The following is a 24240-nucleotide window of genomic DNA, read 5'->3' as shown; positions in this document are numbered from 1 at the left end:
GGTTTTAAATTGTTATAGCTAATAATACCAACAACACTAGAATGACAACAGCTTTATGATATCAAACTCAAGGAAAGCAATGCAAAGAAGGAGGGGATGTGATACCACTTGTGTTTCCTTTCTCTTTGTAGGTCTCTTCCCTAACTGATATTCTATTATAGCTCTACAGCATTTCTCTTTGAGATTTTGCCAGCATGGCACTCTCTTACATGTGGCCAGCCTTCACACTACAGGTGAATAGAAGTTCTTGTTATTAAGAGAAACATAATCTTGATTTTATAGTGCTTAAGTCTTGAGATGATTAACTATTCCCATTATTTATAACAGGTTTGATCCAATGGTTCCTTTCTGCTAAGTGAGGAATCATTACTTTGAAGGAAGATTGCTCACTTAGTAAAAGGGAGCCACTGGATCCAATCCAAAATTTGTATAGGATTGCAATGGTCTTTTTACAATATGGGAGGCTGGTAAATATAAATTGACTGCTTGACTGGTATTAATGACAAACTGAATAATATAAGTTGCTATTGAAACAAAAATATCAAAATTAATGTAATTGAATTGTATCCGCTCAATAGAATTTATTAACTTTACTAACCCGGGAGAAACCCAAATGTATTAATCCCCGTTCTTGGCAATTCTGAATTGTATACTGGAAGCAGCATGAACTAAGAGGTCTCCCTGACTTCACCATTATAGCGTAAATGTCTTACAATGAACTGATGTGCCAGTTCATGCCAACAGTCAGCTTACAGGAGCTGAACATTCAGTGTAAATCAAAAGTACCGTATTTTTCGCTCCATAGCATGCACCTGACCATAACACGCCCTCCCCCAGCTGGCCATCGGGGCGGGGAAAGCCGGCTCGCGCTGGAACGACGCGAGCCGGCTCTGTGCGCCCCGCCTGCCTCCCAGCTGGGAGGCGGGCGGGGAAAGCCGGCTTGTTGTTCCAGTGCACCCAGCCGGCTCTGTGCATCCCGCCCACCTCCCAGCTGGGAGGCGGGTGGGGAAAGCCGGCTCGCTGTTCCAGCGCGCCCAGCCGGCTCTGTGCGCCCCACCTGCCTCCCATCTGGGAGGCGGGCGGGCGCACAGAGCCGGCTGGGCGCATTGGAACGGGACGCAAAGAGCCGGCTCGCGTCATTCCAGCGTGCCCAGCCGGCTCTGTGCGCACATTCGCTCCATAACACGCACAGACATTTCCCCTCACTTTTGAGGAGGAAAAAAGTGCGTGTTATGGAGCAAAAAATAAGGTATAATAATACATAGCACTTGTGAATAATTTTTTGAAGGTGAAGGGGTTGTTTTGTAGTGTTTCATTTCAGAAAAAGTAATTGTCTTCTAACACTGCATTTTCCCACTCTCCACATTTGCTTCAAGCAGTTGCAGATTGTTTTAGATCCAAGATGCTGGACATAAAACCCCAGTCTTTGTTTTACAGTATGACAAATTATTCAGAATGATATTGGAGTGGGATGGATGAGCGAGATGCAGGATGTCAGAAATGGGCTTCAATTGTCATGTAATAAACCTTTACTACTTACAGCTGTCCTCTTCTTCGGTGATACATTTCACAACATAACAGGCGTAGATGAATCCTGCCAGCTTAAACAAAATGGACAAGTATTAGATATAGAGGAAAAGTGGTGCATGTTTATAAGAACTAATCATCTTTCCTGTATTTTGTTTTCTGTGATAATTGTAAATCCTTAACATAGTTCTATACTTGCAGTATGATGAATGCCCATAATGATATTGGGTCTATTGTAATGCTCAAGATACTCTTTCGAAATTTCATCTGTTTCTGCTTGACACTCAAAAATGAGAACCAGGAATAAAATTAGTATATAAATAATTTCAGCAAGGGCCTTTCTGTGCAAGGACAGTGCAACTCAACCAAATGTTATCCATTGCACAATACTCCTTATATTCCACTCCAAAGACAATAGCATAAGGTTCAGTTGCATGTAATGGATGGGCAAACATTATAGCCTTAGTGAAACAGCTGTGAACACTTTATAAAGGCAGTCTGGATGTACTTTCCAGCAAAGGAGAGAGGAAGAGAAACCAGCTTCCAAAACATCTTATATAAAATGAAGGGTTAAACAATGGCAAGCTAGTAGGGAAGGCATTTGTAGAAGAGACAAACCACTATCTCTCCGCTTCAGCACTCCTTGACTGGGAGATAATAATGCTGATCTACCTTACAGAGTTGTTGTAAAGATTGCTGAGATCATATATGTGGGGTGCTTTGATCACTTTAAAGGTACATTTAAATTCTACAGAGTAGTAGTAGTAATAGCACAGCACTGGATTTCTATAGTAGATCCTGAAGAACTAAAAAAAACAGTATGGCGAGGGCATGGATTTACGCTTTACCATTCTTGATTGTATTACAGAGGATTTCTGATAGCAGTCCATGAAACCTCTCCATGGCAAATCATGATCAGAATATGGATACACTCGTGTGGGAAGAACTGTATTTTTCAAGGTACAAAATACCGAAGCCAATGCTCATATGGCACACACATGAAGGGACATTCCTACACTGGAATTCAGGAAGAGTCTTCAGGATGCTACATTTTATACTGCCATACATATAACTTATAATAAAAACAATTCTGACATATATCTTTTCATATTAATGCAAGTTCTCATTACAGATTATATAAATAATGGGGAGAATGACACAGCCCAAGTTTATTCCTGTGCTCTCTTTGTGGGTACTGTTACAGGCTTTGACATATTAGAACATATGAACTGTGGAATTAGTGTTGTACATATGCAGAAATATTCAATGTAAAACCAAGCTACACATATGAACTACAAACTATACAGCAGAGGCTTTAATTTCCTTTTAAAAGGAAAGAAAGCCTAGCTATTCTTTGCCAGAGGCTTATGCTTCTTAATCACCCTGTCAAAGATTTCAGTGTCAGTGCAGATTTGCTAGCTGCACTTTCCCCCTTTTTTCTATTACCTTTCTCAGCCTTTTCAATGGCTAGACAGCAAAGCCTTTGCAGCACCTCCCACATTTTTTAGGCTACAGAGCAGAGTGCTAACTTCCTGCCTTTCCAATGACTTCACGTGCTGAAATGCTCTCCATTCCAAGGGTATTCTATGCTGACTAAGATGTAATGATGTAGTGTAAACAATATATTGTATTTTAAGATTTAAAGATGAAGACATGATGCTAGAAATTAATGAATAGGTTCAATCTCAACATATTTTTCTGGAGATGAGAATGATGGTAAAATTGATTATATAAAGTATAGCAAAACTCAAAACTGACTGTTTAAGGTTTAGCAAAATAGCCTGGTGGAAGAGGAAGTCCTTATTTGGTAGTCTAAAGGGACGCCACTGAGCATGTGCAGTACAACGGTCTCCTGCTTGAGCTCAAGTTTCAAGCTCATTGAAGGTGACTGAAACAGTATAAATATAGGCAGGGAGAGGGCTAGAACTTCATACCTCTAAGGGAGGCTCAGAAGATGGTATTGGTATGTATGGCTTTTCAAATATATTATTCTAGAATGTGAATTAGATACTTTGAACTAAATCAGACTGTTATATTTTAAGTGTTGGATTTTGTAACTGAATAGTATGTAGAACTTGCTTGCTTTACTGTATACATTGTTACTGAATTTTAAGACTTTGTAATACTTGCATATACACATATATACATTAAATTACATTGGAGCACATCAATAAAAAGACTTACTTTTTAAGTGAGTAAAGTAGTTGAGTCCTGCTTAGTAGGTGACTAACTGAATAAGATAACATACCACTTCTCAGGAAGGGGTCGATTCTAAGAGCATAGTCACTCGAAAGGCACTGACCCGCTTCAGCTCCTTACATGCCAAGGCTGTGTGTGAATCAGCCTCAAGTTCTAGGGAAATGCTGCATTTCTATAACAGAAATGGAGCCCGAAAGAAAGGTTTCACCTGAAATTAAAACACAATTTGGAGCAGTTCTGTGCTTAAACTGGATTTTAATCTAACATGGAGAATTTTCGATCTGGACACCCAGAAAATACTGTTGATAAATAGATCAGAAGGATATTAGAAGGTTCTTTCTTAGAAAAATATTCCAGATATTATTTGTGGTCGCAAAATTAGCATAAATAAAAAGAAAAATGGTCAGCAAAACTTGGGAAATTGTTACATGGATTCTCAAATCTTGCTTCTTATATAGGTGAAAAAATGTCTTGTTGAACTTTGTACGTATTTGTATTTATTTATTTATATTCTGCTTTTCTCCCTAGCTAGAATTCAAAGCAGCTTAGAAGATTGTTTTCCCCACCTCCAATTTTCTCACAACAACAGCCATGTGAGGTATGTCAGGCTGAGATTTTGTGATGGTCCCAAGGTCACCCAGCAAGCTTCCATGGTAGAAGTGGAGATTTGAACCTAGGTCTCCCAAACTCCTACATTGCCACTCTATCTTCTATGTCATGCTGGCTCTCATTCTCTGACTTCAGAATAAATATGGTAGGCCTTAAATTTCTTGGTACTAAGAAGAAGAATACTATGAATTATTTCAACAACACTTCACAGCATGTATATATTGACAAGCTACAAAGTTGCGGCAATATATGTAGTTCTCAACATGGCCCCATCTGTGGATACTTAAATTAAGAGACTGGGGCCATGGACAGACAAGACATCTTTCTGCATATCTGAGAACAGCCTCAGGTTTTCAGAAAAATCTGAAATAAAACCTCATTTGTGGGGTTAAAATCCCTCAAAATGATAAACAGAGTACCTGTACCTTTAAGAAACTGATGCTGTCAGTGACCATTGCTAGGCAACCAGAACAGTACTGCCAGCCTTCAAGACTTAGTTTCTGTCAGTAAAAGGCAGGGGGAGTGACTAGGGCTCTTTCCAGGGCTTTGGCAGCAGCAACCAGTGGGAGACTTCATACCAGACAACTTGTATAACTCACGAAGACCCAGCTGCTTCCTACTGTTCAACAGCAACCTCTCTGTGAAAGCCAGTGTAGTGTAGTGGTTAGAGTTTCAGACTAGGATCTGAGAGATCCTTGTTTGAATCCATACTCTGCTGTGGAAGCTCACTGGGTGACTTTGGGCCAGTCATGCACTTGCAGCCTCACCTACCTCACAGGGTTGTTGTGAGGATAAAATGGAGGAGAAAATATGTAAGATGCTTTGGGTCCTCATGGTGGAGAAAAGTGGGATATAGATGAAGTAAATGAATAATAAATATAGCTGAAGATGGAGGAAAAAGAAAAGGTAGGTTTGATGGTGGGTGTGAAGGAGAGAAGGAAGTAGGGAAAGGTGACAATATGGGGGCTGTCAGGAGGATAGAAACAGGGACTAGTGTGGGTAAGGGACACAGGGAAAATGAAGTGCCCCCTGCAAGTCCTTACAGGTTCAGAACCACACAGCTGCGCCTGAGTATTTCTGGGGAGAGGCTGCAAGAGGAGGGAAAGCTGAAGACAGGAGGGCAGATAAAGGTAAGCTGGCTGATGGATGAGAAGGAGAGAAGGAAGTAAGAAAAAGGGAGAGGTTATGGGCGCTGCCAGGGAAGAAAAGGAGGAAATAGTGGGGGAGGGGAAAATGAGATGTTCCCTGCAAGTCCTTGCGGGTTGTCCACTTGCACATCTTTAATGAGCAAATGGCACTCCATACAAATGGGATCTGACTTTGTTTTTTTAATGTTAGATAATGGGGAAGATGTGTACACATACCAGAATGGACCATGAGCTCCATGTGTGTAACATTTTTGGAATCTGGCTAAAAATGTTAATGGGGTATAATATAACCATTCTATTTTCTACATAGGTTACTGGCTGAATTCTGTAGAACACTAGTTCCTGCCCAGAATACAGAAACTCACTGCTGTGCCTGAGCACAGCTTGTCAAGCATGGCTCAAAATGGAGCCAATTATAATTGCTCACTGAAGCATCCACTTCATTGCTCTTTCTCAGCTGGAGATCAGTCCTAGATGGGTTTATGGAGGCTGGTTGGCTGAGCAATGGCGCTCTCTGACCTTATGGCCATTGTGGAGACAATATTCACATCTTTCTATCCTAATACAGCCACTGGCAAGAGAAACAGATTAACATGTGGCAAAATGTGGATGGTAACTAGATTGAGAAACTTGAAAAAGTCCATTATAAGGTACTAGAAATGACCTAGCTACAGTCCAGGCAAAACTTTATGCTAACTTAGTAGACATGAAATTTTCTACATCGTTAGCTAAACCTATAAATAAAGGAGTATCAGAAGTGTAGTATGACATCTGAGAGCTGAAATCAAACACCAGCAGAAAGGAAGATTAGGAAGTAGGGCTGTCAATTCGGTTCCATCCAACATGAAAAACAGCTGAATTTTCCCCGATTCGGCGGTTTCTACTTCAGATAGAATCGAAGTCAAAAAAGGTGGGAAAATCATGAGCCGAACTCGGTGAGTTCGGGCGGACGCTGAATAAATTCGTACAAGTTCGGTGCCCCCGAAGCAGCATTCTCCCACGGCCAATCGGTGGCCAAGCTGGGTCTTCTTCTGGCCAATCAGTCACGGTTGAGTGCATGAGCCCGGCCGCTGTGCGGCCTGGGGAGAGAAAGAGAAAGTGTCTGTTTGTGTGTGAGAGAGATCCCCGTGGGGGGTGCATGTGCACATTCGCGTCTTTCCGTGGCTCTCGGGGGGCATGTTTGGAGGTAGAGTTCCCAAACTTTCAGTGTAGCTTGAGGAGACCCTTCTTGTAAGAACCCCCAAGTTTTGTTAAGATTGGGTCAGGGGGTCTCGAGTTATGGGGCCCGGAAGGGGTCCCCCATCTGCCCATTGGAATAAAGCCATTAAAAACACATTTGCGGCTTTCCGCGGCTCCAGGGGGAGCATTTTTGGAGGTAGAGGTCCCAAACCTTCAGTGTAGCTTGGAGGGACCCTACTTGCAAGAACCCTCAAGTTTTGTGAAGATTTGGTCAGGGGGTCCCGAGTTATGGGGTCCCCCTCCATCCACCAATTGGAATGAATGGGAGCAGGCAGTCCTTAATGTGCAAATCCAAGGCAAAAACACAGCGTCTGTGTGTGTGAGTCTGCTAGAATCGTATTGGATTACTCCTGAGTCCTGACTCCCAGTCCCTGCCCCTGATGGAAGAGAAGACATCCACAGTTTGACCCATTTTGGGGTTTTTGTCTATAACTTTTTCCTGTGTGTGTATCTGGGGGGGGGGAGATTCTGTGTGTGTGTGTGTGTGTGTGTGTGTGTGTGTGTGTGTGTGAGGGGGAAGCAAAAGGGGGTGGGTTTACCTGTTCTGCTGGGGGGTGGACTTGATTGCCTCTGTGTGGGACTGTGCTTTCTGCTGTTTTTACCGGTTGCCAACTTCGTCTGAAGTTAACTGTGGGTCAGTGAGTCTCTCTCTGGCTGGCTCCTATTGTTTCCAATGGGCTGTGCAGCTGCTCCTGTTGTTTCTGATGGGCTAGCCTGTCATTCGTTTTAGTACATCCCATGTCAGTGAGTCTCTGTCTGGCCTGTTCTTCTCCTTCGTTTGGAATTTGCGTCTTCTGGTTGGAGGGGCTGTTCTGCTGGGGGGGCTTGATTGCCTCTGTGGAGTGTGATTGGGGGGGGTTTACCTGTCCTGGGGGTGATGGCCTCTTTGTGAGTGGGATTGTTGCTGTGGAAGATTTGAATCCAGCAGCATGAGTATCAATCCTGAAGATATGGAATTTGCGCAGGTCACATTTACACCCTTATGAGATGCATTTGGCTGTGTTGAAATGAAAAGATACGTTACCCATGCTAGTTAAGCTGTTTACTTATGCTTTGAGCACTGTTGGATGCACTTTCAGCGTAGTTACATTGGATGGGGGAACCCCATAACTCTGGACCCCGATCCAATCTTCACAAAACTTGGGGGTTCTTGCAAGTAGGGTCCCTCCAAGCTACACTGAGGGTTTGGGACCTCTACCTCCAAAAATGCTCCCCCCGGAGCCGCGGAAAGCCGCAAATGTGTTTTTAATGGCTTTATTCCAATGGGCAGATGGGGAACCCCTTCCGGGCCCCATAACTTGGGACCCCTTTAGCCAATCTTAACAAAACTTGGGGGTTCTTGCAAGAAGGGTCCCTCCAAGCTACACTGAAAGTTTGGGAACTCTACCTTCAAACATGCCTCCCCAGAGCCACAGAAAGGCGCGAATGTGTTTTTAATGGCTTTATTCCAATGGGCAGATGGGGGGCCCCCTTCCTGGCCCCATAACTCGGGACCCCCTGACCCAATCTTCACAAAACTTGGAGGTTCTTGCAAGAAGGGTCCCTCCAAGCTACACTAAAAGTTTGGGACCTCTACCTCCAAACATGCCCCCCCCGGAACAGCGGAAATGCATGAATGTGTTTTTAATGGCTTTAAATGGCCGAATTTATTCGCGAACTCAGAATTTCATGCCGAATGCCACGGATCCGAATCGGGGGAGTTCAGACTTTGGCATTTCCCAAATAAAAACGGGCCAAATTTTGCCATATCCGAATTTTACTGAATTTTTTTTCAACAGCCCTATTAGGAAGGACAGAAGTGAAATACTGTGTCATCGTGACCAAATTGTCTGGTTAGACAAATAATTTTTACTGAATGTTGTGTCTGTCATCAATGCTGTATAGTCTTAGTTTATTAATATGCAGGGAACCTACCATGTTAATGTAATGTCAATGTAAATATGGACAGGGAATACACAAGGTGCCTCATACGTTGATATCCAAAATGCTTGTATGAATAATTTATTCCAGCTCTTGAATGATATAATTGTTAATTCAATCACTATTGAGGCATGAAATGCAATGACATTTGTGTTACAGTAGTCCCTCTTGGTGAGATATAACCTCTAGTCAGAGATCTTTTGGGGTCAACCGGATAACATTGCCATTATGCAATTATCATTATTACCAAGATGCCCACCAAATGATGGTAATATATATGAAAATGTGGTCTTAAAGTTGGGCATTGAATAAGATTCAAACTAGACATGACTTATTCTATGATATACTGTTTTCTAATGTGCACAATGGTTTCACAAACAAATGATTTTATTTTTAATAGTAACAAAGTTACTATTTGGTATCGCTTTACTCTGCTCTGGTTAGACCTCAACTAGAGTACTGTGTTCAGTTCTGGGCACCACAATTTAAGAAAGATGTAGACAAGCTGGAACATGTCCAGAGGAGGGCAACAAAGATGGTGAGGGGTTTGGAGACCAAGTCCTATGAGGAAAGGTTGAAGGAGCTGGGTATGTTTAGCCTGAAGAGGAGAAGACTGAGAGGGGATATGATAACCATGTTCAAGTACTTGAAGGGCTGTCATATAGAGGAGGGTGCTGAGTTGTTTTCTGTTGCTCGAGAAGGTTGGACCAGAACCAACGGGTTGAAATTAAATCAAAAGAGTTTCCGTCTAGACATTAGGAAGAATTTTCTAACAGTTAGAGCGGTTCCTCAGTGGAACAGGCTTCCTCGGGAGGTGGTAAGTTCTCCTTCCCTGGAGGTTTTTAAGAAGAGGTTGGATGGCCATCTGTCAGCAATGCTGATTCTGTGACCTTAGGCAGATGATAAGAGGGAGGGCATCTTGGCCATCTTCTGGTCACTGGGGGTGTGGAGGGGGGAGGTAGTTGTGAATTTCCTGCATTGTGCAGGGGGTTGGACTTGATGGCCCTGGTGGTCCCTTCCAACTCTATGATTCTATGAAAGTTTACAGTGACAGATGCATAAGTATATAATCAGAAATGATACTATGAAATCTCTCTTCCTTATGATACTTTAGAGGCAATGATCAATAATACTTTTTTATATAACCTCAACTGTGTAGTTCCGCTCTTTTGAAACATAGTGTTCTACTTTGTTGAGCTGTCATTCTACAATACAAACACATTGGTGAACATGAAATTATTCCAGGATGCTAACCACCCATAGGGTGTAAATTCTGATTTAAACAAAGTTAATGAAGTCATTAAAAGCCTTTGATGCCTATTTTAGAAATAAAGCAAAGCCAATACCAAAAGCAGATACAAATAAATAGAAGGAAATTAAAAACAACAACACAGAAGATTGGCATGGAAACATTCATTCCAGGTGGGGCGAGGGAACTCAGGCTATATGATGTAATATCCGTGGTACCAAGAGAAGAGGAGATGACAGGTTTTGTTTTTTTAAACCCTGGTGATTTACCAGGGAGAGAGATTCCTTCTGGTTTGAAACGGAAGCAAAAACAATAGAGAATAATATCAAGCCATTTACATGTCTGGTAAGCAGAAAGGACATTAAAAACACTTCACATAAAGAAACACATTTTAATCTATTTTTAACGCCTCTGCTTTTAGCCATCTGCTTTAAGATCTCCGTCTTTTTTAATCAGATGGTTAAAATGAAGTCATTATAAAACAAGGGGGGAACCCAAATTATACTTGCATAGACTAATCATATTAATTAGGATTTGAACACATGAAGCTGCCTTATACTGAATCAGACCATTGGCTCATCAGTGTTATCTGCTCAGACTGGCATCAGATCTTCAGGGTCTCAGGAAAGGTCTTTTGTGTCACTTACTACTTGTTCCTGTTAACTAGAGATGCCAGGGATTGAACTTGGAACCTTCTGCATGCCAAGCAGATGATCTACCACTTAGCTAAAGCCCCTCCCATTTCTGGAAAAATAATTTAGTACAGGATGACACAAGGTTCCTCAGACATTAAAGAACCCCAAAATACCTGAAAATGTAAAGGTTTGTGCATCCCTACAAAATACTGCAAGTCAGCAGATCTAAATATGATTGATTTTAAACAAATGGGACAAATGGGACCCTGGCCTATGTCTTCTGCCTCAGCTGCATTCTTAGATCAACTGCTGGGGGGGATCTCCAGGTTTAACTGAGCTGGATTTATGAATGGACTCAAAGAAATTTTGAATATAAACAAACAACAGCATCTGCGCAGATAGGAGAGAGGTGGTGCCGACCTGAGTGTCACCACTGAAGCCTCCCTCAGCTTGCCAGTAGGCAACCTAACAATTATATCGGCATATGTAAACAACATTCCTAATTCCCAGAAATTGTTACAATATTGTTACAAAGTCTCAAAGCTGAACCAGAAACATTAATATTTCCCAGTAAAACAATTCCTGTTGACCAAAGGCAAAAATGTCAAGCTGACCTCTTGGCAGGACCCATTACTGTTAAGAGAAAAAGTTCACTTCCTCCCAACTGTATCATCTGTTGTTTATTCATGCAAGGATGTTTTTATAATAGAACTAACATGTATTATAAGGTTCAGGAGCAAACTTACTTTGGTTCATGCATAGCATTCTGGGTAAGCTAGGCCTCAGTGCCACAATTCCCCTTCATTGCCTCATACATCATATTAAGCTGTAATCCATCTCTAAGATGATATTGGTGAGATTCTCACAGAGAATCACCTTCAAAAATGTGTTTCTACTTCACCAAGTTCAGAATGCCATCCAGACCTGCTTTACGTGAACATCAGAATGGGGTGATGCAGCATTGACATGGTAGAATTGACTGTGCCGCTTTAAACGGTGGGTGGGGAATTACATTTATGAACGCTCCTATTAGGAGGCATCTGAGATTAGAAGGCAGAAGACATAGGCAAGGGTCCCAAAGAATGAGTAGAGACAGTTGTCTGTAGCAGACTGATTTGTTTAAAACTAATCATGTTGAAAGCTATTTACATGCAATCTTTACTATAAAATATTTAGTATAAAAATTACATGATGTACAGAAAACATTTCTGGAGCACGGATCAGGCAGGATTAGACACTTTGTCTGATTGCAGCTTTTTTTTGGGGGGGTATATGAGAACACAAGAAGAGCCCTGCTGGATCAGACCAGTGAGGGTCCATTTAGTCCAGCATCCTGTCTCACACAATGGCAAGCCAGTTCCTCTGGTGGTCCAGCAACAGGGCATAGACACTGAGGCCTTCCCCTGATGTTGCCTCCTGGAAGTGGTATTCAGAGGTTTACTGCCTCTGAATGTGGAGGTTTCCTTCAGTCCCCATGGCTAGCAGCCACTGATAGACCTGTCCTTCACGAATCTGTCTACCGTATATACTCGCGTATAAGCCGAGTTTTTCAGCCCAAAAAAAGGGCTGAAAAAGCTGGCCTCAGCTTATACACGGGTCAATACGGTAGAGGAGGGAGGGAGGAGGGAGGGGGGAACTTACCACCGCCGCCACCATCGCCGCCAGGCGCGCCCGGCTCCCCCCGGCCAGGAGCGCCCTGGAGCAGCCTCCTGTGGCCGCGGGAAGGCCGCGCCTCCGCCACCGCCGGGTGCACCCGGCTCCCCCCGGCCAGGAGCGCCCTGGAGGGGCCTCCTGTGGCCGCGGGAAGGCTGCGCCTCCGCCGCCGCCAGGCGCACCCGGCTCCCCCCGGCCAGGAGCGCCCTGGAGGGGCCTCCTGTGGCTGCGGGAAGGCTCTGCCTCTGCCGCCGCCAGGCGCACCCGGCTCCCCTTGGCCAGGAGCATCCGCCGCCGCCTTCACCAAGCCTGGAGCTGCCTAGGAGCGGCCTGTGGGGCCTCCTGGGTCGCAGCCCCCCCCCCCCGCCGCCGCTGCCGCCTGCCTGCGCACCTGGAAAAGGTAAGCCTGCGGGGGAAGGGAGGGGTTATAAGCCGACCCTCGGCGTATATGCGGGTGCCTAATTTTTCCCCATTTTTGGGGAGAAATTAGGCACCTCGGCTTATACGCGGGTCGGCTTATACACGGGTATATATGGTAATCCCTTTTTAAAGCAATCTGTGCCTACAGCCATCACTACATCTTCTGGCAGTGAATTCCACATTTTTATCATTCATTTTGTAAAGAAATATTTTCTTTTGTCTATCCTGAATCCTGCCCATCAGCTTCATTGGATGCCTTTGAGTTTTAGAATTTTGTTCTTGTTCTTAGATTGAACTTCATAACACGAATGCAGTCAAATCAGATTGGCTGTATGATAATATATGGGGGGGCGCGAAACTTGCAGGAAATCTCACCCTCCCCAACCACTTATTGTAGAGCTCCACCACAGGGGCAGCAATGTCTGGGAGCCTGGAGCTGCTCCTGGCGTCTGCTGCCACTGGTACCGGAACAAGCTCCTGGCATCCACCACTGGCCGGGAATGGCTCCCAGCATCCATTGCCTCCGTGGCTGGGCCCAGAGCAGCTCCTGGCATCTGCTGCCGCTGCAGCCGGCCCAGGTCTGGATCCCTGCGGCGGCTGCCGCCACTTCTACAGGTAAGAGCATGGAATGTGATTTCCCCATGGATAGTGAGTAGTCCCCAACGCCAGCATTCATTTCTTTTCAATTTTGGGTCAAGCTTTACAACTTTTCTTTAATCATTTGCTATTTGTTCACAGATACATTGATGGGTACTCCTTCCCAAGCAAGTTTATGCATGAAAAGCACAGGCTGTGAGGGGGCAGAACAGCTTATATATCTGAAATGTCTGCTATGTTTCCACAGAGAAAATGCATTTCAGCCTCCAATTGTGTGTGTGCACACATGTGTGTTCTGTCATAAGTCTTGAGCTACCTCTCAGATTCTAAGTTTGATGAAAAAATGGCACTATTATAAAGAAGATAATGAATCTTTGGAGGATGGTACAGAAAAGGACCCTACTTCTCTGCCTTAGAGAATTACCCTAAAGGTAGAAATGCTGCCATGGAAACACTTCTTACTTTGAGAGCTTTCCTGAAACCTCTGCTCCTCTTGTAGAGAATGTAATGATTAGAAGAGTTGGAGAAAAGAATACTGCTTAGATTCATTCCACATCTCCACAGGTTTGAGGCTATCCAGACTTTATCGCAACCAAGTAAAAGAAAGGCTTGGTTGGTTATATTTGGCCCAGAGGAGAAGGAACTGGTAATTCCAATCAAATACCCAGAACAGTCTGTTTTGCTGCCCCACTCCCACCTCTTTCATATGCAGCTTCAGGGTGATTTCACATACGTTGCAGGAGAAACCTGATTTTTTTAGTATGTGCACACTAAAGAGGGAGATGCAGTGGTAAAGATACTTGTGGAAGGGAAAATGGGAGGAGCTTAAAGAGGCCAGGGTGGCTCTATAAACAGCTTTTAAAAGATATGAGAAATAAAAAAAGACTCATTTAGGAAGTGGAGGGAGGGCCTTATAACCAAGGATGATAAGTCCATTGCTGGGACTGGAAAGTGAAATTGTAACAGGAGACGAAGAGAGGGCGGAACTGCTCAATTCCTACTTTTCCTCAGTCTTCGCTTACAAGAGAAACAGTGCTCAACGTGGCAAAAACAGAACACATGATGAGGGAAGGGAGTTTCAGCTTAGGATTGGAATTAGGGTAGTACAAAAACACCTAGTTTTTTAAATGAAACAAAGTCCTCAGGGCCAGATGAACTGCATCCAAGAGTACTAAAAGAACTTGCAGATATAATTTCTGAGCCTCTGTCAAAGATACCATGTATGTGGACGTAGTGTTACAACACTACAAAAAGGGCCCCCAATTACAAGTCAAAGCACTAATAGATTCTGGGTGTGCTCGCTCCCTAATCAATGATGCCACTTTCAAACCGCTCAAAGTCAATTCAGAGACTCTGGCAGCTCCCATTCAATTTGCCCAAATGGATGGCAGTGACTTTAAGGGTGGGCCAGTAAATCGTCATACTCGCGGGGTAGCGATGGGCATTGGCTACCATTGGGAGCAAATAACCTTCACCATAGCCCCTATTAAATATGAAGTGGTGTTGGGAATAAACTGGCTCAAGAGACACAGCCCGTATATTGACTGGGGGGCTGGGACCATACAGTTCTCTGGTCCTAACTGCAACCGACAACGTAGCGAAGTAGCTGTTGTACCTCCATCAACCTCGGCTTTAGTCTCAGACATCCCCTCTCCCTCTCCACTGACTGCTGAATATCAGGACTTTTTTGATGTACAGGAGTGTGATGTAGTACCCCCCCACCGCAAAACCGACTATGCTATTGAGGTGGTGGGGGATGGGAAACTGCCTAAGATTAAAATTTACCCCATGAGCGCTTCTGTACGCACAGTGCTACGTGAATTCTTGGACAAGAACTTGGCTCGAGGTTTTATCCAACCGTCTACCGCCCCTTCTTCGGCCCCTGCTTTCTTTGTACACAAGAAGACTGGTGACTTGCGATTATGCATTGACTTTCAGAAGCTCAATGCAGTCACCCAGTCCAATGCCTACCCCATTCCTCTGATCTCAGATCTTTTGGGGCAACTAAAGGAGGGCCGTATCTTCACTAAGTTAGACTTGGTGGAAGCTTATTACAGAATCAGGATCCGGGATGGGGATGTGCCCCAACAGCCTGTTCCAGTTGCTTTGGCATGTATGAATTCTTAGTGATGCCGTTTGGATTAAAAGGGGCCCCAGGGGTCTTCATGCAATTCATTAATGAGATCCTACATGACTTGTTATATAAAGGAGTGGTGGTTTATTTGGCTGATATTCTCAGTTACTCTAAAACTATGGACGAACACTTTGCCCTGGTGAGGGAAGTATTGCAACGCCTCAGAGACAATCAGCTCTATGCTAAGGTGTCCAAGTGCGAATTTCATCAAAAACAGTTGACTTTCTTGGGCTATATAATTTCACACCACGGTCTCACTATGGACCCTGAGAAGGTGCCGTCTGCAACCAATTGGGAACCACCCTCAACCCGTAAACAGGTTCAACAATTTCTTGGGTTCGCTAACTTCTACAGAGGGTTCATCCCCAACTTCGCTCAAGTCGCACTCCCCATCACTGATCTCCTTAAAACTAAGGGAAAGGGAAATGCAGCCACATTGCCTTCGGCAAAAATCAATTGGACCATCCAGTGCCAAACCGCTTTTGATACTCTCAAGAGACTGTTTACCTCCGAACCGGTGTTAAAACACCCTGATCCTGAACAAAAGGAAAAAGAAGCGGCCGCCGTCCACCATGCCCTCACGGTGTGGAGACAGTTTTGGAAGGTTCTAAAGTCCCTTTTGAGGTATGGAGTGATCACAAGAACCTGGAGGCGCTCTGTCAGAGGCTGCCTGACAACAGATTCAGACTCTGACGGAGACCAGATCCAGGGACAGAGTCCTCCTTCCCCACCCACGCTGACAGAGAAAACAGCTGATGACGATGTATTGCCAAGACATACCTTAAAGTCACCAGCTACAGAGCAGCCTAAAGAAGACCAGACGCCGGCCGACCCAGGAACATCAAGGAAGCTGCCCAGGGAGTCGGGAGACCATGAGGAACAGATGTCTCCTGGGACTCGTCGACGGAAAATGGGCCGAGTCCTGGCAGAACAACGCCGGCGTTCAGCCAGGTTGGAACAACAAAGAAGGAACCGAGACAGCCATGAAGATAGTGAGTGAGTCTTTACAGAAGCTGCCTCCCCCAGACAGCTGCAAGTATTTAGGAAGGCTGAGCCAGCAGAATCTGTGGAAGCAACGCATGGCGAACCTGCGGCAATCCACTCTGGCTGACGCTGTATCGACTCGGACTGCTTTCTTGACCCTGAATTCTTCTGGACTCCCTGCCTGACCTTGGACCGGCCCGACCTTGACTCTGCCTTTCGTTCTGACGGATTGCCTTCACCCTGACTGACCTTGGACTGTTACTGGACTGCGTGATTACTCCCATTCCCAATTAATACAGCTGCCAGCTGTAGAAGCCTCGGCTTCAGAAACCCCAGCCTGTTGCCCCGCCTGCTGCAGGCCTCTTCAGAGCACCGTGCTGCTACAGGAGCACCCCGCCCTAGTGGGCCAGCACAGATTGCTTCCACCATCGCGGTGCTACATCAGAGGAGGGCGCTGCAGAGAACCTAAGCATGGAGCAAATCCTGGCAGACCTGGTTGCCCAGAACCAGGCCCTGCAAAACCAACTGCAGCAGGTCACTGGAGTGGTGAGCCAGCTCCAGAACCAGGTAGCAGCTGCATCTGCCCCAGCCCCACGACCCACCAAGTGCCCGCTCAGTGTGCCAGACAAGTTTGATGGGCGACAGGCGGATTTTACCACATTCTTGGCTCAGTGTCACCTGTACATGAGTGCCCGGGCCCAGGACTTCCCAACTGACCAGCTGAAGGTGAGCTTTGTCATCAGCCTGTTAAAGGACCGAGCTGCCCGGTGGGCTACTCCCCTATTGCTCCAGGACTCTCCATTGCTCCGGAATTACAGGCAATTTGAGGAAAACTTGAAGACTGCCTTCACATAGGCTCACAAGGAGGGGCATGCTAACAGGCTGATTCGCAGGCTGCAACAAGGGAAACGCCCCGTGGCAGACTATACCACTGAGTTCCAGCTGCTTGCCCAGGACCTGCAATGGAATGATGCCGCTCTCAGAGACCAGTATTTAGAAGGGCTGAATGATGAGGTCTTGGATGAAGTAGCTCGGGTAGACCGACCTGCAACCCTCGCAGACCTGATTAGCCTCTGCCTTCGCATTGATGGTCGCCTGGAAGACCGCCGGCGAGTGCGCAGTGGGGCAAAGCCCAGAGGATGGGACCTTTCAGCTACTGCGCTACCTCAGCCCGCCCAAATCCCACCCAGAGATCCGGGAGAGCCCATGCAATTGGGGGCTGTCCGGAGCCGGCTGACCCCTGAAGAAAAGGAGCAGCGTCGCACTGCCAACTTGTGTCTGTACTGTGGTGGGGCAGGGCACTTCGCCCGCAGCTGCCCAGAGAAGCGACGCTGCCCGTTAAACTCCCGGCCCCAGGTGAATGCGAGCCTCTTCGCCTGGGGAGGATTGGGCCCCGAGGCTCCAGCCCCTGCGGAATCCAGCACCTCCTAGTTTCAGTTCGTCTTTTGCTGCCTGACAACCGATGGCTCCTGACCCATGCCATGATCGACTCGGGAGCTTCCCGATCCTACATGGACAGTGCTTTCGCCCAGCAACACCAGGTGCCCCTACGAGCCAAGAAGAATGCCATGAAGGTGGAAGCCATCGATGGCCGACTGCTCCAGTCAGGTTCAGTGGATCAGGAGACTGTGCCTCTCTGGTTATATGTGCAGCAACATTCTGAGAGGACCTCCCTGGACGTCACTCATATGCCCCGCTTTCCACTGATCCTGGGCATGGACTGGCTACTGCGGCATAACCCCACCATCGATTGGCGTACCCAGCAGATCTCCTTTCCTACCATGTTGAGCTCCTGTGCTCCAACCTCAGGGAAGGCTCTGCCTCCAGAATACCAGACATTCCAAGATGTCTTTGAGGAGACTGGAGCAGACCAGCTACCCCCCCATCGACCTTTTGATTGTGGGATCACTTTGCAGCCAGGGGCACCACTTCCCGTCAGCCGGTTGTATTCCCTCTCTGAACCCGAACGACGGCCACTCCAAGACTTTCTGGAAAAGAACCTGCAACGGGGGTTTGTCCGACCGTCCACCTCGCCTACATCCGCACCGGTCCTCTTCGTCAAGAAGAAGTGTGGAGAACTCTGGCTCTGCAATGATTACCGGGCCTTGAATAAGATCACCATTCGGGATCAGTACCCACTTCCCCTGATCTCCGACTTATTGGAACGGATTAAGGGAGCTACCATCTTCACCAAACTGGATTTACGTGGGGCTTACAATCTGGTCCGAATCAGAGAGGGAGACGAATGGAAGACTGCGTTTGGAACGCGGTATGGCCAATACGAATATCTGGTCATGCCGTTCGGCCTGTGTAACGCCCCTGCCGTGTTCCAGCGCTTCATGCATTCAATTTTCAGGGACTTGCTTGACCAGTATCTGATCATCTACCTTGATGACTTCTTAATCTATTCCCGGGACCCACAACAACATCGGCAACACGTTCAGGAGGTGATCCGTCGGCTGCGGGAGCACCAATTGTACGCAAAACTGGAGAAGTGCGAGTTCCATGTCTCTACTATAGATTTTCTGGGTCATCGGATCTCGCCAGCGGGCGTCCAGATGGACCCTGACAAAGTCCGATCCATTCCAGAATGGCCAGCCCCCAAGAATCGGAAAGAGCTGCAGCGATTCCTGGGATTCATGAACTACTACAGAACCTTTATCCATCGCTTCGCCGACCGGGCTCAACCCCTCACCCAGTTGCTTCGACCCAGGACTCCCTACCGGTGGACTCCTGCCACAGACGAAGCCTTCCAGTCCCTGAAACATGTCTTTGCGCAGGAACCTGTCCTGGCTCATCCTGACCCCTCGATCCCCTTTGTGGTAGAGACGGATGCCTCTAACCTAGCGCTAGGTGCCATCTTATTGCAGGCTACAGCAGGTACCGAGGTCCTGAGACCATGTGCCTTCTATTCCAGGCAACTCTCGGTCGCTGAAAAGAACTATACTATCTGGGAAAAAGAGTTATTGGCAATTAAAGTGGCATTCGAAGTCTGGCGCCACCACTTGGAGGGGGCTCGACACCCAGTGGTGGTACGGACGGACCACAAGAACTTGGAGCACCTGCAAACCGCCCGCTGCTTGAGTCAGCGGCTGATTCGTTGGTCTTTGTTCTTTTCTCGCTTTGACTTCAAAATCCAATACATCCCAAAGTCCCAGAACAAACGGGCAGATGCCCTCTCCCGGATTTCCGAGACCAACTGCCTAACAGCCCAGGAACCTCCAGCTCCACCCGTCCTCAACCCCGAGGTCTTTACTGCAGCTATTGAGGCATACACATTGGTCACCCGGGTCCGAGAACAGCAACGGACGGATCCAGATACACAAGCCAAGATCCAGGAGATCAGCACAGGGAGGGTCCGTGGAACAACGAACTACTCCATCCAAGATGAGGAATTGTGGTTCCGGGGACAGTTGTACGTGCCTCCTGGCCCATTACGGGCTGAAATCATTCAGTTGCACCACGATACCCACCGGCAGGACACTTCAGTCGGTTCAAGACCACCCAGCTGATTACACGAGTGTTCAATTGGCCCCTGCTGCGGGATGAGGTGTTCCGGTACATCCAGCAGTGTTCCACGTGCCGCCGAGCCAAGTACGTGCCAGGAAAGCCGGCAGGGTTGCTGCTACCCCTTCCGACACCACCCCGGCCATGGCACACCGTCACCCTGGACTTTATTACAGATCTCCCGGAAGACCAGACCTACACCACCATCCTGGTGGTGGTGGACTCCTTCACCAAGATGGGACATTTCATTCCATGCATCGGCCTGCCCACAGCTCGGGAGACGGCTACCCTGTACATCCAAAACATCTTCCGCTTGCATGGAGTTCCCGAGCACCTGATTTCGGATAGGGGGGTGCAGTTCACCTCCCACTTCTGGAAAGCCCTGCACAAAACCCTGGGAACCCAGCTACACTTCTCATCGGCCCACCATCCGCAGTCTGATGGGCAAACGGAGAGAGTTAATGCCATCCTGGAGCAGTATCTCCGGTGCTTCATCAGCTACCAGCAGGACAACTGGGTGAAGTTACTTCCGCTTGCAGAGTTTGCATATAACAACGCCGATCATTCATCCACAGGACAATCCCCATTCTTCGCAAACTATGGATACCATCCCCGATTCTGGCAGGCAGCACCCATGACCGAGACCGTACCTGCGGCAAATGAGTTTGTTCAAGAACTCCAGGCCCAGCATACTCTCTTGCAGGAGCATCTTGACCGTGCCAAGGCCGCCTATAAAGCCCATGCCGATCTCCACCGACAACTCCTTTATCCCCAGGAGACCGAGTCTGGCTCTCGACCAAGCATCTCCCCAGTCTACGGCCATCTCGCAAGCTGGATGATCGGTATGCGGGGCCGTATCATGTCGTCCGTCAGATTAACCCTGTGGCCTATCAATTGGACCTGCCCCGGGGGCTCCGAGTGCATCCCGTATTCCATAGATCACTATTGGTGCCCGCTCAAGACTCACATCGAATGCCCCGACCTCCGCCTCCTCCGCCCATACTCGTAGATGGGCAAGAAGAGTTTGAGGTGGCACAAATTCTGGATTCCCGCTGCAGACGGGGAGTCTTACAGTACCTGGTGGACTGGAAAGGGTATGGAGCCGACGACCGTTCCTGGGAACCGGCCGATCAGATCCACGCCCCTGAGCTTCTACGGCAGTTCCATCACCAGTATCCCCAGAAGCCAGGCCCACAGGCCCTGGGAGGGGGGAGGCCTTTGAGGGGGGGGATAGTGTCAGAGGCTGCCTGACAACAGATTCAGACTCTGACGGAGACCAGATCCAGGGACAGAGTCCTCCTTCCCCACCCACGCTGACAGAGAAAACAGCTGATGACGATGTATTGCCAAGACATACCTTAAAGTCACCAGCTACAGAGCAGCCTAAAGAAGACCAGACGCCAGCCGACCCAGGAACATCAAGGAAGCTGCCCAGGGAGTCGGGAGACCATGAGGAACAGATGTCTCCTGGGACTCGTCGACGGAAAATGGGCCGGGTCCTGGCAGAACAACGCCGGCGTTCAGCCAGGTTGGAACAACAAAGAAGGAACCGAGACAGCCATGAAGATAGTGAGTGAGTCTTTACAGAAGCTGCCTCCCCCAGACAGCTGCAAGTATTTAGGAAGGCTGAGCCAGCAGAATCTGTGGAAGCAACGTATGGCGAACCTGCGGCAATCCACTCTGGCTGACGCTGTATCAACTCGGACTGCTTTCTTGACCCTGAATTCTTCTGGACTCCCTGCCTGACCTTGGACCGGCCCAACCTTGACTCTGCCTTTCGTTCTGACGGATTGCCTTCACCCTGACTGACCTTGGACTGTTACTGGACTGCGTGATTACTCCCATTCCCAATTAATACAGCTGCCAGCTGTAGAAGCCTCGGCTTCAGAAACCCCAGCCTGTTGCCCCGCCTGCTGCAGGCCTCTTCAGAGCACCGTGCTGCTACAGGAGCACCCCATCCTAGTGGGCCAGCACACGCTCACGGGGCCCGTAAACTGTCCGCGAAACAGGTACGCTGGGTGGACTTCTTTGCTCAGTTCCACAGCTCTAAGCAGCCTGTCAGACTCTGACTGTTTTAGTTTCGATTCTACCAGGTGCCTCTCAAGGCCAAACTGCTAACTGCTGAATTCCTGTTCCAGTGCTATCTCCCGTGGGAACGACTCCTCAGTAGAAGGGGGGCCGCCTTGACCTGTTGTGACTAATACTTTCCCTTATAGGCCTACCCCGTGCTCCCAATTGCCATTCGTGCCAATGTACCTGTAAGCTCTGCATACCTGTATGTTTTCCATTAAATCAGCTCTCTTTTGGACTCTTTGTTTCTGGATGCTGTTTGTGGGATTACCACAGGACAAGTGCTCACAGGGAAGCAGAATGTCCTGGCTGATGCTCTATCCCGACTTCCCCAATACCCAACCAAGGCTGAACGCCCCACAGAGTCCCTGTTCACTCCTGCTCAAAGAGGTTTGCTGCCCACTCTAGCAGTCCAAACTCGATCGCAAGCCCGGCTCCCGCCACAGCCTTCGCATGGGGGGGGACTCCAAGCCCAACCATGCCGGTCGGCCCGACCACGCCACCCCCTCGCCTCCTTCACCAGCTCCGTTTGCTCCCGGTCGCCCTGACAATCCAGCCATCCGACCCCCCTCGGGGACATCAGCTTCCCCTCCCGCCAGCACGGTGCCCACAATACCGGATAGGGTGGGTCTAACAGACTCTTTTTTGAACTCACTTCATTCCAGTTGCCAAGCCAAACTCTCTGCGCAAACCCTCCCCACTGCTCTGACTGAACGTGGGGGTTTTTGGTACAAAGACTCTAAGCTGTATGTGCCTAAAGGACTACGGAAGGAAGTACTACAGCTAGTCCATGCAGCCAAGACCGCAGGACACTTTGGATTTCTAAAAACGTTACATTTGTTATGGAGACAGTTTTGGTGGGTGGGCACGCGAACTGATGTGGACTCGTTCATCTGCAGTTGCCCAGTATGTGCTACTGTCAAAAGGTCCCAAGGTAACCCCCCCGGGTTATTGCAACCATTAGAGACCCCCACTAGACCTTGGGAAGTAATTGCAATGGATTTTATGACCGATCTCCCCCTCAGTGAAGGAAAAACTGTACTTTGGGTAATCACGGACCTGTTCTCTAAACAGGTGCATCTTGTCCCTTGCGCAGGTATCCCGTCCGCCCCAAAACTGGCCCGCCTCTTTGTGTCACATGTCTTCCATCTCCATAGTTTTCCATGCAAGGTGGTCAGCGACCGCGAAAGTAGCTATGTAGCTAAATTCTGGAAAGCTTTCCTAAAATTGGTGGGGGTGGAACAAGGTCTCTCTAGTGCTTTCCATCCCCAAACCGACGGCCAGATGGAACGGGTAAATGCTGTTAGAATGCTACTTGTGTTGTTATGTTAACTACCATCAAGATGATTGGGTTGAATTGTTACCCTTTGCTGAATATGCTTACAATAATGCTGTCCATCAATCCACTGGGTATAGCCCCTTCCGGGTCAGGACTTCGGCCCCATTGGCCACAACGATGTCTCAGGGGAGGAGGGGGGTGAAGGTGTAGCCGACTGGGTACACATTATTCAAACAAACTGGCCCTGGCTGATTAAAAACCTGGAACGGGCCAAATGTAAATACAAGGCTCAAGCTGACAAACATCGCTCACCAGGGAAGGATTATAAAGGGGGGGATATGGTCCACCAAAAATCTGCGTTCTAACCGCCCATGTAACAAACTCAGTGCCAAGTACTTAGGACCCTTTCCCATTTCTCGAGTCATCAACCCAGTAACTGTGGAGTCTTGCTCCCAAAGTCTTTAAGATGGATCCATCCAGTGTTCCATATCAGTTTGCTGAAACTGCATATTCCCTCCCCGGAGTGGCATCCTGAACCTCTCCCAGAACCACCGGTGATGGTGGTGGGGGGAGAACATTTTGAAATTGTAAAACTCCTGGACTCACGTCTCCATCATGGTTCCCTCCAGTATTTGGTTCGTTGGAAACACTTCAGTTCTGCGCAAGATGAATGGGTGCGCGCACGTGATGTTTCTGCACCCCGTTTAGTCCTTCAATTCCATTCTGCTTACCCTCACAAACCAGCGCCCATGCACAGGACTGTGGGAGGGGGGCCTTAAGGGGAGCAGGATGTCAGGCCTGCTCTCTGCTGAGACAGCCAGACTGTGTGTGTTTTGATTCCACCAGGTGTGTCCCAAGGCCAGGCCTGTTAACTGTCAAATTCCTTTTGCTAACTCTGTGGGAACTGCCCTCATAGGGAGGGTGGTTGCCATGGCTGCCACCACTATCTGATATGACCAGTGCTCTTCCATATAGGCCTTAGGCCGTGCCTGTAGTTCTCATTCGTGCCAACTTACCTGTTAGCTCTGTATTTCTAATTTTCTAATTTTTTTCTAGGTTTGCTAATAAAT

At 47.6% G+C, this 24240-nt stretch overlaps 1 protein-coding gene across 2 annotated transcripts in view; it reads right to left on the bottom strand.

The window, feature by feature from the left end:
• NKAIN2 (sodium/potassium transporting ATPase interacting 2) overlaps positions 1-24240 on the bottom strand; it is a 722370-nt gene that overhangs the window by 37385 nt on the left and 660745 nt on the right. For both annotated transcript variants that reach the window (XM_056856242.1, XM_056856243.1), the window contains exon 5: positions 1541-1601. In XM_056856242.1, the coding sequence (XP_056712220.1) occupies positions 1541-1601 (61 nt within the window). The remainder of the gene's footprint in view (positions 1-1540; positions 1602-24240) is intronic.

The sequence above is a fragment of the Euleptes europaea genome, chromosome 10, assembly GCF_029931775.1.
Source record: "Euleptes europaea isolate rEulEur1 chromosome 10, rEulEur1.hap1, whole genome shotgun sequence".
Taxonomy (NCBI): domain Eukaryota; kingdom Metazoa; phylum Chordata; class Lepidosauria; order Squamata; family Sphaerodactylidae; genus Euleptes; species Euleptes europaea.
The sequence above is the reverse complement of the archived record's forward strand: the minus strand, read 5'-3'. Positions and strand labels throughout refer to the sequence as shown.